This window comes from Antechinus flavipes, chromosome 4 (assembly GCF_016432865.1).
Source record: "Antechinus flavipes isolate AdamAnt ecotype Samford, QLD, Australia chromosome 4, AdamAnt_v2, whole genome shotgun sequence".
NCBI lineage: Eukaryota > Metazoa > Chordata > Mammalia > Dasyuromorphia > Dasyuridae > Antechinus > Antechinus flavipes.
This window is the reverse complement of record NC_067401.1, coordinates 50971865-50987679: the sequence shown is the minus strand read 5'-3', so window position 1 is coordinate 50987679 and position 15815 is coordinate 50971865. Positions and strand designations below refer to the sequence as shown.

Below are 15815 nucleotides of genomic sequence, written 5' to 3'. Positions count from 1 at the left end.
TTAAATATCTTTTTACATAGAAACAGCATTGTAATTCTGGTCATGTTCAGTATAGCCAATGCTGTCTTAATAGTAAGTCTGAGGAGAAGGGAATAGGGGCTAGCTCAGTTTGCTGGGGTGGGTTCTAAGGGCAGTGATGAATTAAGTACAGATTCAGAGCAGTCAAGCCCTCTAATTGCTGTTGACCCAGATGGCTCCAGTGTAGAAAGTGAGGCTGGTGGCTTTGCCCAATCTTTTCTCCCTTAAATCCAATTCATGGGCATGTCATGAGATAGCTCTCTGATATTCTGATAGGACAAACAACAATAGGACTCTAGGGGGCAGTAATAAATAAGTACAGATTCAAAGCAGTCAAGCCCTTCTATTTACTGTTGAAACCAAATACTTTGCCTCCCCAGCAACAACACAATCTTAGAAGATTCAGCCACTTTTATTATGCTTTATTTTTTGAAACAGTATGATATGATGTGAAGAACAGTAAGGAAAAATCTGAGTTTAAGCATATTTGCCTCTCATAGATACTTAATACATGTTTGCTGAATTGAATCCTTACTTCAAAATTTATTAGTTGTGACTTGGAAAAATCACTGAAACTCAATTTCATCTAGAAAATGAAGATACTTATATTTCACAACATAATAAATTTCACTTGTTAGAAATGTGTTACATAAGTTTGAGTTGTCATTGCTATTGCTGTCATTGTTGCCCTGAAGTTTAGTGATATGGTGGGAAAGTGCTTCTATCTAAATTTTTTTTTTTAAGGGATAATGTCGTGTAAAAATTATCCTGGCATGGATTCTGTCAATACAAAGTTATTATTAAATAAAAAAAAAAAAACAATGTTAAAATCAAAAAAAAAATTTTTTTTTTTAGCCTGCTTCTCCATTTTTTAACTGATTTATATTTTTAATGCTAACCACACACTACCTTAACATACTAAAATATTTTCTTGTGTTAGACACAAAAAGGGCCAAACTGACCGGTATTATGCTAAAGGAAAAAGAAGTCTATTGTTCGGTATAAATTTTCAAAACTTACAGAACTGGTTTTGTATGATACCCAGGGCCACTGATTATTTCTTCCTTGGACTACACACACACACACACACACACACACGCAATAGAAATCCATCTTCCTGTCTCCTCTCTCCCTGACCCACACCACCCTCCCACCATCTACTCCCTGTAAAACTAGTTGGCATATGTTCTTACTTTATTTGAATATCTGCATTGTATAATCTCATACCAAAACCCTCTCCTCTCAAGACTTTGTGGTCCAGTTTGAATGTTGCATGTGTCATTGAAGCTTCTGCTCTCCTCGCTTCTGACTTCACTAGAAAACTCTTCTCATTTCCCATCTCTAAAATAGGTCCTTTATGCTTAGAACCATATAAATATGCCTCTTTTAAAAAGAGAGTGAATTGGACATTTCCATCAACTTTGCCAATCTGATGGATGTGAGATGGAACCTGGGTTGATTTAATTTGCATTTCTATCATTATTATGAATATTTATTAGTGATTTGGAGCATTTTTTTTTTCAAATAGCATATTGGTAGCTTGGATTTCTTTCTTAGAAAACTATCTGTTCCGGGTTATTTATACCTTCTGAATTCAATTCTCCCTGTGCAACAAGAAAACTGTTTGGTTCTGCACACATATATTGTATCTAGGATATACTGTAACCTATTCAACATATAAAGGACTGCTTGCCATCTGGGGGAGGGGGGGAGGGAGGGAGGGGAAAAATCGGAACAGAAGTGAATGCAAGGGATAATGCTGTAAAAAATTACCCTGGCATGGGTCTATCAATAAGAAGTTATAAAAAAGAAAGAAAGAAAACTATCTGTTCATATCTTTTGACTCAATTGGAGTAAAGAAAGCTTTCTCAATGACTAACTTAGAAGGGGAGAAGAGATATAGGCAAATAGCAGTAAATAAATAGTAATGCAGGAACTATTGCATGATTGAGATTGTTAGGATTGAGATTGAGGATTAAAGAGTAGGAATGATAGAGGAAACAGTCTGAAAAAGATGGGATCAGGTAAAATTAAAGATGCATTTAGCAAGGATGATGTTAAACTCCTTCATGAGAAAGGTGAAGGTGAAGATAGACTTCTGAGAGATGAAAGATGGGAGGGAGCTTTTGTCGAATGGTCTGTTTTTTGAATGAGGTATGAGGTGAGTCAGCTGAGAGAGTTGTGGTATAGTGGAAGGTGTGAAGAGGGATGAACAGATTCTAAGTAGCCATTTGAAGAGCAAATCTGTTAGGGAGTTATAAAAGGATTCCACTGTTGATTTGGGAGCCCTGTTAAAATTATGTAACATAATATTTAGTTTGTATTTAATTTATACTCTAATATATTTAACATGTATTGATCATCCTGCCATCTAGAGGAAGGGGTGGGGGGAAGAAGGGCAAAAATTGGAACAAAAGGTTTGGCAATTGTCAATGCTGTAAAATTACCCATGCATATAACTTGTAAATAAAAAGCTATTAAAATTTAAAAAAAAAAAATGTGTAACATAAATTTGTAGCAAAGACCGGAAACTTACACTGGGCTAAACAATGATTTTTTTTTTTTTTAAAGTGATTTTTTTTTTTTTTAACACCTCAGAACTACACTGAAACCCAGACAAATGCCTACTGTCAGTAGGAAAGGGAGCAACCGACAAAGCCAGTACAGACTTAGATAAACAATCTGGCAGCCTCCTAACATGACTAGAGACAGACCAGAACCTGAGGCTTGCATGACTAAATTTCTGCCCAGGGGCATCAAAATAGTCTTCTCCACCTCATCCTCCAGGGCAAGCACAATCTTCACAGATGTGTGGGCACAAGCACACACTCATCCAGTGGTGTAAAACCTTGGAAATGACTAATTTAAACAGATTTTGGTTTTTTGTTTTTGTTTTTTTTTTTTCCTAATTATAGATGACTCTTAGAAGAAGGAGCTAGTAATTTTGTGACAACTCAAGTTGTGATACGGGAGAAAAATTTTCCTCAAGAACTAAACAAATGCCTAGAAGAAGTAAAACACGACATTGAAAATGAAATTAAAACTCTTGAACAAAGAACCTGAAGGAGAATAAATAGCTTAGAAGGGAAAGTGGTCATTCTTAACTAATTAACAGATTCCTTAAGAACTAGACTATAAGCCAATTAGAAATCCAATTCCAAGGACAAAATTAAAAGATAAAAATGAGTGAAAGAATACACAAGATAATTTGGTATTAAAAAACTGACCTGAAAACCAGGTAGAGGTCATTTAAGAATCATTAGACTCCCTGAAAACATGTTTGTTTGTTTTTTAAATCCTGGGAAATTTATTTCAGGAAATTATAAATGAAAACTGCCCAACTGTATTTGAACCAGAGGGCAAAATGTAGAATATAGGAAGTACCTCCTGAAAGAAACACCAAAAACAGAAGTCCCAGGAATATCACAGATTTCTACATCAAAGAAAATAATGCCACAAGCATCTAGAAAAGAGTTCAAGTACCAAGGAAATGCAGTTAATATAACACAAGACCTGACAGTATCTTCCATAAATCATAGATCTTAAGAGTATTGCAAAAGACAAAAGAACTAGACTTGTAGGGAATAATTTACCCCTCAAAAAGTTATTAGTACAATTCTATAAGAGAAAAAAACCTAGATTTTTAATGGACTAGAGGATTTTAAATCATTTCTAATGAAAAGCTCAGAGCTGGGTAGGAGCTTAATAATACAAATACAAAAGCCCAGAAAACAGCAGAACAATCATATTTGCACAATTGGAAGGAACTGATAATGTAAGACTAGAGCTTTAGCCCTGGAGTCTGGAGAACCTGAATTCAAATTTGACCTCAGACAGTAACTAAGTGACCCTGGACAAGTCACTTTACTCTTTTGCCTTAGTTCCTCTTCCATAAAGTCAGCTGGAGAAGGAAATGTTAAACCATAGTATCTCTTCCAAGAAAACTTTAGGTGGAGTCAGGGAGATTTGGACTAACAAAACATCCTAAGAATAGATCAAGACAAAACAAAACCTTGATGTTTTCTAAGAGCATTGAAGAGAACTAATAAGAAAAAAGGCCCTTGGATATAGATTCTGTTTTAGAGATTTTAAGAGAATAAAGAGGAGAGGGTAATAAGCTGCTGTTTAAAAAAAAAAAAAAAAGGAATAATAATAATAATAAATATTTAAACATGGAGGAAAGGAGGAGAGTGGGTATAGATGACCCTCTTAGTGAAATACACAGTATTGAACATAGATACAATTTGGTATATAAATACATTAAATCCAGTAGACCTAGCAAGATGGAAGAGAGGGATCATTATGAGATGCTAGAATCCTGAGGAGTGCCACAAGCAAAACAAATTCAGGGAGATTAATGGAGGAAAAAAAGATCAAAGAAGTAGCATATAAGAATGTATCCATTTGGGAAAACCTGTGCAAATTGTGGTGTGTGAACATTATAAAATATTATTTTACCATAAGAAATGACTAAATGAATGGTTTCAGGGAAACCTAGGAAGGCTTATAATATAATCACAATTATAAAGAAAAACAAGTTTGAAAGACTTGAGAATTCTATGAATACCTGTCTAGATTATTTAGGATAAAACATGCTAGTCCCATTTTGACTAAAGAGCTAGTAGATTTGAGGTGGAGAATAAGATATGCATTTTTGGACAATGTGGGGATTTGTTTTGCTTGATTGCGCATATTTGTTGCATAGGATTAGGATTTTTTTTTTTTTCCTTCCAATGGAGATGGAGTAGAAAAGTTAAAAAGGATAGAGGGATAGAGTAGCCAAGGCGGGTGGAGGGAATATGGGGGAGAAGTCTCTGAGTTGTCTTCCCCTTCCTCCCCCCTTAATGCTGAGAAGAGAAAAAGAAAGGAAAATAAGCAGTAGTTTTGAATGCTACATATTAAATTATTTTAAGAAAAAAGCACTTGGGGCAGCTAGGTAACATAATGGATAGCATACCAGCCCTGAAGTCAGGAGGACCTGAATTCAAATCTGGTCTTAGATACTTAATCCATGCTGGCTGTGTGACTCTGGGTAAGTCACTTAACCCCAATTGCCTCAGCAAAAAAAAAAAAAGAAAAATAAAAAGCACTTTTACACAAATCTTCAATATCCTGTACCCTCTTTTTGTTCATATATATATATATGTATGTATGTATATATATACATGTATATAGGAATGGCCATTTTATTTTAGTCAAGAATGTTTTTTAAAAGAGAAGGGGGTAGAGTCAGTATTACTGGATAGGGAATAGTTGAAAGTAAAATAAACTTCCTACCAGGAGTGTCCATTCTCATACAAAGGACATCCAGTGTCTTCCTAGCTACAGCTCAGACTAGACATATGATCCTATCCCTTCTTTGCCTTTGCAGACAATGTATTATAAGAAGGCAGTGTGGTAGAGTGGGGAAAATATGGTTGTGCAGGAGTCAGAAGAACTACATTAATAGTCTGCCATTGATACTTTCTGCTTGTATGATCTTGAGCAGATCATTTTAAATTTCTTAGGCCTCAGTTTCCTCATCTATAAAATGTGAAAGTTGGATTAAATAGCTTCTAAGTTAACTTTAGGGTGTGAATCTAAAATCCTATGATCTTCATCTCTGCCATTTAAAATCCCTAGTTTTCTTCAAAATTCAGATCAGGTACAATCTTTTTTGGTAATAAGCCTTCCCTGATTTCTTCCTGAAATCATTTTATATTTGCTTATTTGTATATATCTTTCCCTTGAATAAAATATAAATTCTTTGAAGGCAGGCAAAATTTTTGTCTTACTATCCCCAGTGGTAAGACAGTGCCTTGTACTTAGTAAGAACTGAATAAATGCTTATTAAAATGAACTTTTAAAATCCAGAGGACATCTAGTTTGAAGAGTTTCCTGTGTTCTACAAGTCTTCTGTTTATGTTTACCATGCTTTTCCCTAAGACTTTTTATTGATCCCCCCCAACAAATATTCTAATTAGCAAAAATTTTAACTCTATAAGCAATACCCACTTGATGAAAACAACTTTCACCAGTTGTTTTTGAGATTGAAAGCCTACTTGGATTAAGAAAATGCTCTTTTTCTTTTGAGAATATACCTTTCCCCAGAAGAAGCATGGTATCCAACATGGATGACCCTACCCTGATCAGCCCATATCTGTTATATTTGGGATTCTGTGTTTTAAGAAGAATCTTGACAAGAATAGTGTGACTAGGAGAGTGAAAATACTAAAAAAAAAAAGCACCTTATTTCACTGAAATGTCAAAATGTTTCCTTTGTAGCTGTTGCCAGATTGTATAGCAAATAGTTAATATTTTTTGCAAAAGACACTTATAAGTTGTTTCTATTTCAAATGTAGATCTAAGAAAGATTACAAGTTAGGAATCTAGTAATTCTACAGTACTTTTTCTTTTTGCTATCTATAGTGACCCTTCAGAATATTAAATGAGTAGAGGGTTCTGTTCTAAATTGCTTCTAAATTATTATTAGTGATCCTTTGTCTGTCTCCTTCCTGCCCTATGCACACCCCCCATATTTTTAGAAGTACAGAATTTTTATTGTTGCCTCCTCATTTCTTACCTGACTGCCCTGTTTTGGGTTTTTACTGACTGACTTCCCCATGCCAGGTCTCTTTTGCTCTTCCCTACCCCACTCAGTTTTCTTTTGAATATTATCTTCCCCTTTCAGATCAGAAGCTCCTTGGGGACAGGAACTGTCTTTCTTTTTTCTTATTTGTATCTCTACAACATAATACAGTTAGTTCTTGGCACATGACCATTGATAAATGTTTTATTCACTCACCTTGTTTGCAGAAAATTCACCTTACTGTCCCCAGAGTAATATATCTTCTTCCCTACCTCCAAAAATTGGATGTTTCCAAACTGTAAAAGGCACTGTATTCCCTAGGATTTTCACCCTACCTGATTCATTTAGAATCTAAAGAGGTTCCTCAAACTTTTTAAATAGGAGGTCAGTTCATTGTCCCTCAAACTGTTGGAGGGCTGGACTATAGTAAAAACAAAAACTTTGTTTTGTGGGCTTTTAAATAAAGAAACTTCATAGCCCTGGATGGGGGGGATAATCGTCCTCAGTTGTCGCATCTGGTCTGTGGGCCGTAGTTTGAGGACCTCTGATTTAGATACTAAAAACTTCTGTATATTTTCTGAAGTCAAGACTTAAGAGACAATAAGTAAGATAGATGTGTATGAATTTTTTATTCTAGGGACTAGGGACTATTCTAAGTCATTAGAGTTGATAGAGACAATAAAAAGAATTGAAATCTATTTTCCTGAATGTATTATTCTGTGATGAAAATTTATTTTTTTCCCCTAAAGTTAAAATGATTAGACAAATACACATACCCCATAATCAGACATCTGTTAATATTGTGACCATTTACATTAGCTACTATATCATTAATCATTAATTCTCTTCATTTCCTATAGGTACGGATAGCTGCCAAGTTCATCACTCATGCTCCGCCAGGAGAATTTAATGAAGTGTTTAATGGTGAGTAGTTAAACATCAGTGAATGGTTAAATTATTAAATGATAGATAGCTTCATTAGAGAAAGAGATATAATAACTTGACCTTGTATTTTTCTCTTTATCATTATAAATCATTAAATCTCTTTAAGCCAGAATCTTTAATAACCCACAATACCCATATACCAGGGTTCCATATCATCTTTTCTATTTACCTCAATCTCTAAAACGTGAATGAGAACCAGAAATGAGGCTTAGAACAAAAATTATCAAGGACTAACAAGAAACATATGGTCCCAAAATTTGAACCCAAATTATAGACAGTATGAATTAAATTTTTAAAAATAAAATAAAAAAGCATATGCCTATGTTCTGATTTATTATTTGATTATTTCTTGAGATTCAAAAACAGACCATCCTGTGTTGTTATAAGTTCCAGAATTTTCTTTGACCATAATTAAGTTCTAGTTTTTTAATCTAGGTGAGTCACTTTATTTTAAGATTCTAGATAGGAATAATATTGGAATACCAAAATGTAATCAGTTAAAAAAAAATCAGTAAGCATGTCAGCTGTTAATATTTCGTGAATCAACGTAGTGTAACAAAAGCAGAATAGGATCAATAATCATTTACCATGCTGGCTGGCAAGTACTGATCATTTGGAATGGGAGGCACTAATTATTCCCCCAGGTTCCCTGTTTCTAAACATAAATATCAAACAACTAATTCTGATATTTTCATTGCAACTAGAAAGTATTGTTTAAACTTTGACTTTATATCATTTTAACCCTTAATCTTTTGAAATAAACTTTAGTCCCTTATTTGATAAGCTAATAAATTATATATACTTTCTTGTGGTATGATGCCTATTTTTAGGGCATGCAAGATGCTTGTTTCTGCTTTCTAAGAGTTTTGAGTACCAGTATCCTCTGGGTTTAGATTCCCTCTCTCATCCATGTCCAGCAAACTGAATTAAGGCACACCTATTTACAAATTTGACCCTCTATCATTGATCAGTGTCCAGTGTTTTCAGAAGATTTCTTTTATTTCCATCTAGATGAATATATAAGGTCTTCTAAGATAACAAGGGCCAAAAATGTTAATCGTAATTTGATTATAAAAAGATATTGGAGTAATGTCATTTGTTATAAAATCCTTTGAGAGAGGCCTTTGATAGTTTTTGTTTATACAATATCTTCTTTGGAAATAGTAGACATAAAGTCTGAGATACAATGTGGCAGTGTGGGTTAAAGACCTGCTTCAAGTCCCATCTCTGACTTATCCTGGCTGTGTGAACCTTGGCAGGTCACTTAATCTCATCCTTCTAGGAAGTTTTCTAAGACTCTTAAGTTATAAAGAAAGTGCTCATCTGCATGAAATCACAGATCCAGTTTCTATGACTATTCCTGTACTTAGAACTTGTTTACAATTGTTAACAGATGGTAATATATTCATATAAATATTAGCTATATGATGCCTAATAACCTAACCTAGATGTTACTAAAAAAATTTGGCCTGTTTAACCTTTTCTCAACCTTTTCTTTTCCCTCCCAGATGTCCGGTTACTACTTAACAATGACAATCTTCTCAGGGAAGGGGCAGCTCAGTAAGTATTTTTTAAAATCTACTTTAGTCTACCTAATTTTAATGTTGAATACTTTATTTGTAGAGAACCAGACCTAATAAACAGTCAATAAAAATTTATTAAATACTGTGCACCAGGCACTAAGCAATGTTAATTTGCATCTAGTTAGTTATTATAATGAATATACTATATTCAGTTCAAGTGTAAGTATATTACTAGTTTAGAAAAAGTTACAGGTTACTCATTTATCTAAAAGGATTTTTAAAGTTTTTCAGGGTACCTCTCAGAAAGTTTCTGACTAAAAAAATCTAGAACTTTAGTGCCCATGTAACACATAGACCATTTTAGATAGGTGTCCTTCAGCAGTTAATTATAAATTGTTCATATCTTTAAGAGTTCATAGAGACCTTGCACAGAATCATTAATAATATTATCATCAAGATACACCACATCTCATGCACAAAATTATATCGTGAATTCAGACTTTAATACCTAAATTAGACTTCATAAAATCTTAGAGCAGTTAGGAATCTCAGATGTCATTTAGTCTAGCCTTTTACTCAGTGCAAGAACAACATCCCTTCTAGGTAGAACAGTCCTTTTATTTTCATTTATTTAAACTTGTCAAGGCTTATCTAAAATAAAAAAGCTCTTGCTACTATGTTATAAACAAACTAGAATATAAAGCACTATTTTAGGCACTACATATATGCATTGGAATGGAAATCATATCTGGACCAGAAAGATGCAGACACAAGAAAACAAATTTCAAGAAGTATGTCCAGTTACTATTTATGAATGGAGGGTGTGTAAGTGATAAAACATAAGAACAATTCCTTGAGAGCATGTCTCAGTGGTCATGAGGGCTGAATTGGCCAGTTCTTAACAGCTAGAATTCTAGTCTGCTGTAATGCTCCCCATGATAAGGTCCTACTTTACTACTAACAAAGTAGCTTGCTCAATTTTCAGACAGGCATAATTTTTCAAAAATTCATTTAATTTCAATGGAAATTTGCCTGTAACTTTCACTCACTGATCTTAAAATAACAACAAGAATCAAATCTCTTTTACATGTCACTTTTTTAAATTAATTGTTTTAATCCTTAATACAAATCTCCAGTTCACAATTCAGTCCCCCATTATGTACAAGCTCTCAAAACTCTTGAAATTGTTTTCTGCTACCTTATAAACTAGTAACTCATGTTATATGTACTTTAGCTGTCACTTCTTAAAAAGTAAGTCATATGCTTTAACTTTAATCAATAATAATAAGTCTTACTAAGAATTGTTGCTATGTAAAGTTATCTTTATGTAGACACCTATTATGTTTTTTCCCTTCTTTGTGGTCTTTTTATCATATTAACACTTGTTAATTTCATATGACCATTCCCCCTAAGACATTCTGAGAGATTCTGTGCCATCTTTGTAATCTTCATCTGACGGTGCTTTATATTTTCAGTCATTCCCTCAAGCATCAGCTAGAGCTGCACATCTTGCAGGTGTAGTCAAGTTAGCATGTGTAACAAAAGTATTACTTCTTCTTTGGAGACTTTCTAATAACATAGGCTAAGACATGTTAGTTTTTTTTTTGTTTTTTTTTTTTTGTTTTTTTTAGCAGCCAAATCATACTATTTGCTCTTATTAAGTAAAACCCCAAAACTTTTTCTCTTCTTTTCTTTCCTTTTTGGACCTAATATGTAATTTCATCTCTTTAGGAAAGCTTCTAGTGAAGAAATTACCTCCATTAATGTCAGTTGGTGTCTGCTCTGCAGTTCACGTTCTTAAGAGTAGTGAAACATTGAGAGGCTCAGTGACTTACCTGGAGTCACACATCCAAGTTTGTTTCAGAGGCAGGACTGGAATCTGTTTCTTTACAACTCTGAGCTTAGCTCTTATCTCCAATGCCACAGATTCTTCTAAGCACCTAAAATATTTGCTGTTATAATAGGTCTTGTATAATCAACTTAAAATGTTGATTGAGTAATCCACCGTTGTCCCTTTCAGCTTTGTCTTTTTGCCCATTTGTTAAGCTCAAAAAACTTTCTTCTCCTTCATAACCAATCTATCACCAGATCTCTGTATCATCTCTTATATCCCTTTCTCATCGTTATACCCTGTACCTTTTTCGTCTCCTGACTGAACTAAAATAGATTCCTAATTTGTCTCAGTGCCTTCAGTCACTCTCTGTCTACCCCATCCTTTACAGAGCTGTCAAAGGGATAGGTCTGATGATGTCATATTAGTATACAAAAGCCCTCAGTAACTTCTCATTGCCACCACTTAAGATCCTCTCATCTGGTTTCAGTTTTATTTCATATTACTTCTCTTTGAATGTTCTGAATCCCAGCCAAACTGGCTTTCTGGCTTTTCCCTTTGAAATAAATATGCCTTCTTCCTTGTGTAAGAGGAGTCAGATGAAATGCTAAAAGTAAAATAAAATGGTAAGATTCCCACCTCCCCACACAACTCTCTGGGCCTCTGCCTGCCTGCCTGCTCAAAGTGCAGTCTCTCAAAAAGTCACCAGGTGGGGCTCTGAGCTCAAGCTGCTCCTGTTTCTTTTTCTTCCTCAGAAAGGCACAGCTTGCCTCTGCTAAGTTCTCCTACTTTGAGATTTTCTTTTAGTGATTGGCCATCACTATTGGCCCAGTACAAATGGTAGCATGTAAACTCTTTAAGGACCATTCTGTTTTCTTCTTTTGTATTCCAAGCTCCTAGCACTGTTGCTGCCCATTGTCACTGCTTAATAGATATTTGTCAACCAGTAGCTTTGTTTCATATCAAAATGCCTATTCTATTCTATTAAGCTTATTTTCTTCCTGACTTCATATAAACCAGAAGATTACACACTCACATTATAGATCTAAAATGCATTTACTGTGCAGAATTGTAAAAATACTGTATTAAAACTCTTCAGCAACTAGTAGTCACCTGCTGCTGAATCTGAAGTTCCAATTCTTCAGTGGTTGCCATAGTTCCTATTAAGGTCTGAGTTCTAAACTAACCCTTTTAGGTAGGCCCCTAAGGACTCTCTGCAGAGGAATATTATCAGACATCTCTCCAGTATCAAAGGCACAAAGAAAATTGCTAGAGTCTCTCTACTCAGTGGAAGGTATCCTCTTCATTCAACCAGTCTGTGTCTAAAATGTACTTCCTCTTCATCTCTGCCTTTTAAAATCTTTTTCTTCCTTCATCATTCAACTCAGTTTCTATTTTCTCAATGAAATCTACCTGGATGCTACCTATGGAAAGTGTTAGGGGACTTGGCCTTTTTATACTCTGCTTTGTATTAATTATTGTTTATTAATATGTTGCCTCACTAGCAAAGGAATGTAATCTAGAGGGCATAGACTCTGTGTTTTTTAATTTTTATATCTCTAGTCTTAGCATCCATGTTTAGTAGTACTTAATCAACTCTTTTTGTAAAGTTGTTCAACTAAATCCTTCCAATTATTCTATCACCTAAATAGAATATCTCGATGTTATTCAAGATATATGAGGTCACAGAGAGTCTAAAAACTGAACAGTGGTGGGCAAGAAACTGTGCTCTTGATAACTATAAATCCCAATTTGGCCCATCTCCCCATTGAGAAGGGGCAATTAATGTCACCAGGAACACATTAACCCCCAATCTTAGTACTTTATATTGAGACTTTTTTTTTTCCTTTTAGAGGCTCTAGACTCACCGGCTTACTTCTAGCTGGGGTCCAGTTGGCCTCTGTATGGTAGAAACTCTATACTTAGGTAGTGCTGCTATTGAAGTCAGGAAGATTTGGATTTAAATCTTACCTCAGACTTTTACTCATTTCTTCATCTCCAAAATGAGGCTAATAATAACACTTGGCTCACAGACTTGCTATAATGATAATGTCTTGCTGTTTTGATTATCCAGGCTCCCTCTTGCAAGATTTTGAGTTCCAAATTTTTTCCCCCTCTCTCCCCAAGTAATCTGATACAGGTCATTCATGTACAATGCACTTTGCACCAAGTTTCAGAAGAGTCCTGGCAGGTTCCTGCAATTGAACCTCTTAGGATAAGACTGACAGTGGCCAGGAGTCCTGTTTCTCTCCTCCCTTCCCCCTCCCCCGACACAGTAAGGGTAGGGGACTGTTCCTTTAGAAAAAAGCTTTCTGGTGCCAGCATGGCCCCAGTGTGGCAGGTGAAGTTAAGGGAAGGCTGAGGAAGGTGGGTGCGAATCCAATGCTGGATGGTTTCCTTTTCTGGTCTTTACTATAACTCTCTACCAGTTGCTTATGGGAGAAAGAAAAACCAAAAAAAGTCTGGTTTGCTCAGATGATGGTGGGTGCTCAGTTCCAGCACACAGAATAGTTATCATTGAGCACTTGGATTTGGGGGCCACCTAGATGTAATAAGTGTGTGGTATTGATGAGGGATGGTATGAGAGTATGACTGGTGTCTAGTTGGTAGGGAAAGGCCCTTCCCTTTGGTGCATCAAGCTTTCATGGATCCTGCCAGGAGAGAAGAACTAACTTGTCATGCTGTTTTCTCTGGTGGGACATTGGACACCAGCCTAGGAACTGATTTGATTAGCTCTTATAGAGCCTCTTGGCCAATGAGATGTAGGGACTGCTACAGTAGGGCCAGCTGTGTTTGGGAGGTGATGGTTGACATTACTGGTACCAGTCAGCTGCAGCTCAAATTTTGATATAACATGTTACAGGATCTCAAGTCTGAGTGTGACAGCTATTGTCGACCCGTATTTCATTGAGTAGTTGCTCATGCTGGCACCTTTGCCTGGTACATTGACAAGGTAACATGAGTTTATAGTGAAACTGGTTCAGATATCAAGGCAGGAAACACTGTTGAGGACTTGGGGAGCAGGAAAAATGGTCAAGCCGTCAGCCTGACAGCTACCAGCAAGCTGCATAGGAGTTTCCCATGTTAAAGCCTGAGAGGCTCAGAAAACTTCCCGAAGGTTGACAAGGGGCTGTTGGTAGCAGCAATGTACGTTTTGAATGAAACACAGCAGGATTTTTTTTTTTTTTATATTCTTTTAAATCGGGGAAATCAGCACTTCTCTTCTCCCTGGTTGTCAGCAACTGTTTTTATATAGGCTCCTCTGTGAGCATGAACATGAGGAACAAGAACTACATTAAGGGAACCATATAATAAAAAGGGGGCAATGTGACCACACTGATAGCCACTACATCAGACATAGCTCTAACACTTGGATAGTTAACTTGTATTATCTAGATTGTTTTAGAGAGAAGAGAGAGAAGTGACAAGCTTGAACTAAAAGATTCGGGGTTTTTTGTTTTGTTTTGTTTTGGTTTTGAGGTTGAAATGTGGATCTGTATGCTTTAATCAGGGTTGCATGTGACTCAACTGTGGTATCAGACTATGCTACTCAGCTATGCTCTTTGAGTATATCTTCTTGAGACACATGTTTAAGTGTTTTTAATATATTAATTAATTGGTTATATTGAACATAGTTTAGGTAACACTTCTTTTATTTAGTTTCCATTCTTGTAGCTTTAAATCTTATTAACATTCAGTCCCCCCTTGCTTATTTTTTCCTGTGAGTATTTATCATAAAGTATTCTTAGAAACAAATGTGTTTTGGGCTCCATTTATAATTTTTTCATTATGCTACAACTTGTGACTGTTTACTATTGTAAGGCTTAGCAAAAGGAAATTATTCATTTAGAAATCATGAAATTTGCTGAAGTAGGAAACCATATTTAAAGGGCGTTGGGAATGAGACATAGCTTAAAATATGCTGGGTATGTCTTCATATCTTTTATCATTTGGTGAATAATAAAAGTGTAGGAAACAACCACTCTTTTCACTTGTGCTTGATTATTTACAAGGTTCACAATTTTTTGTTGTTTGGGGCTATGGTTGATTTTTTGGTTTAAAAAAAAAAAAGATGAGGTTTATCTTTTTGGGAAAATTCATTTATTGTTTTGGTTTCTTCTGACAAGCCTTACAAATAGGGATTTCTGAGATGTCTGGGGGTAGGAGCAAGGAACAAAAAAGACAGACTTGTTAAGTGAATTCTGCCAAAGGACTAGTGATTTCCAGCTATTAGAGAGCTCAGAGCAAAACTATTTACTTGTATCATTTGATCTGGTTTTATTAACTCCATTTATTGTGGTTATTAATAACCAGAAGCCAACACAGATACAATTCCATAACTCCTCAATAAAGCAAATAAGCAGAATACTTTTTCTTTGAGTCCCAAAATAATACTTTTAAAAATATATTGTTTGGTGATTATATTTTTCTGGTTAATTATTGTGGCCCTTTCCCCTCTTCACTATTAATACTCAGCTTTCTGCCTGTGCTTCTATTTCAAGACTTGCACATGAAATTTAACTTTCTTCAAATCCTTACCATTCCACTCATTACATGTTTTAGTTCCTAGCTCAGTCTTGATCCTACCTTTATAACTCTACCATTGCCTGTTTGGTACATAGATGTTTAACTGGCATTCTGTGTAAACAATAAGCATTATTAAGTGACAGCTCTGTGTAAGAGACTAAGGAATCTGGAAAATAGGAATTTTTCCTATTTTCTGACTTCTGCCCCTACATATAGCTAGTGGAAGCAAGCCATTTAAACTCTTAAGGCCTCAAGAACTTCTCTAAATCTATGTATTAGAGAGAGTTACTGATTTGCATTGACAAAAGGATATAGTCACCATGCTGGGAGTTCTCTGAAATGTGGAAATTTCCAACTTTGGACTGATACCCCTCCCCGAACCACAACAAAAAAAATGGTCTAG

General features: G+C 35.3%; 1 protein-coding gene across 1 annotated transcript in view; it reads left to right on the top strand.

Annotated features, from left to right (window-relative positions):
- CAPZA1 (capping actin protein of muscle Z-line subunit alpha 1) overlaps positions 1-15815 on the top strand; it is a 42254-nt gene that overhangs the window by 15983 nt on the left and 10456 nt on the right. Inside the window, exons 2-3 of the mRNA XM_051993020.1 lie at positions 7447-7510; positions 9040-9091. Of these exons, the coding sequence (XP_051848980.1) occupies positions 7447-7510; positions 9040-9091 (116 nt within the window). The remainder of the gene's footprint in view (positions 1-7446; positions 7511-9039; positions 9092-15815) is intronic.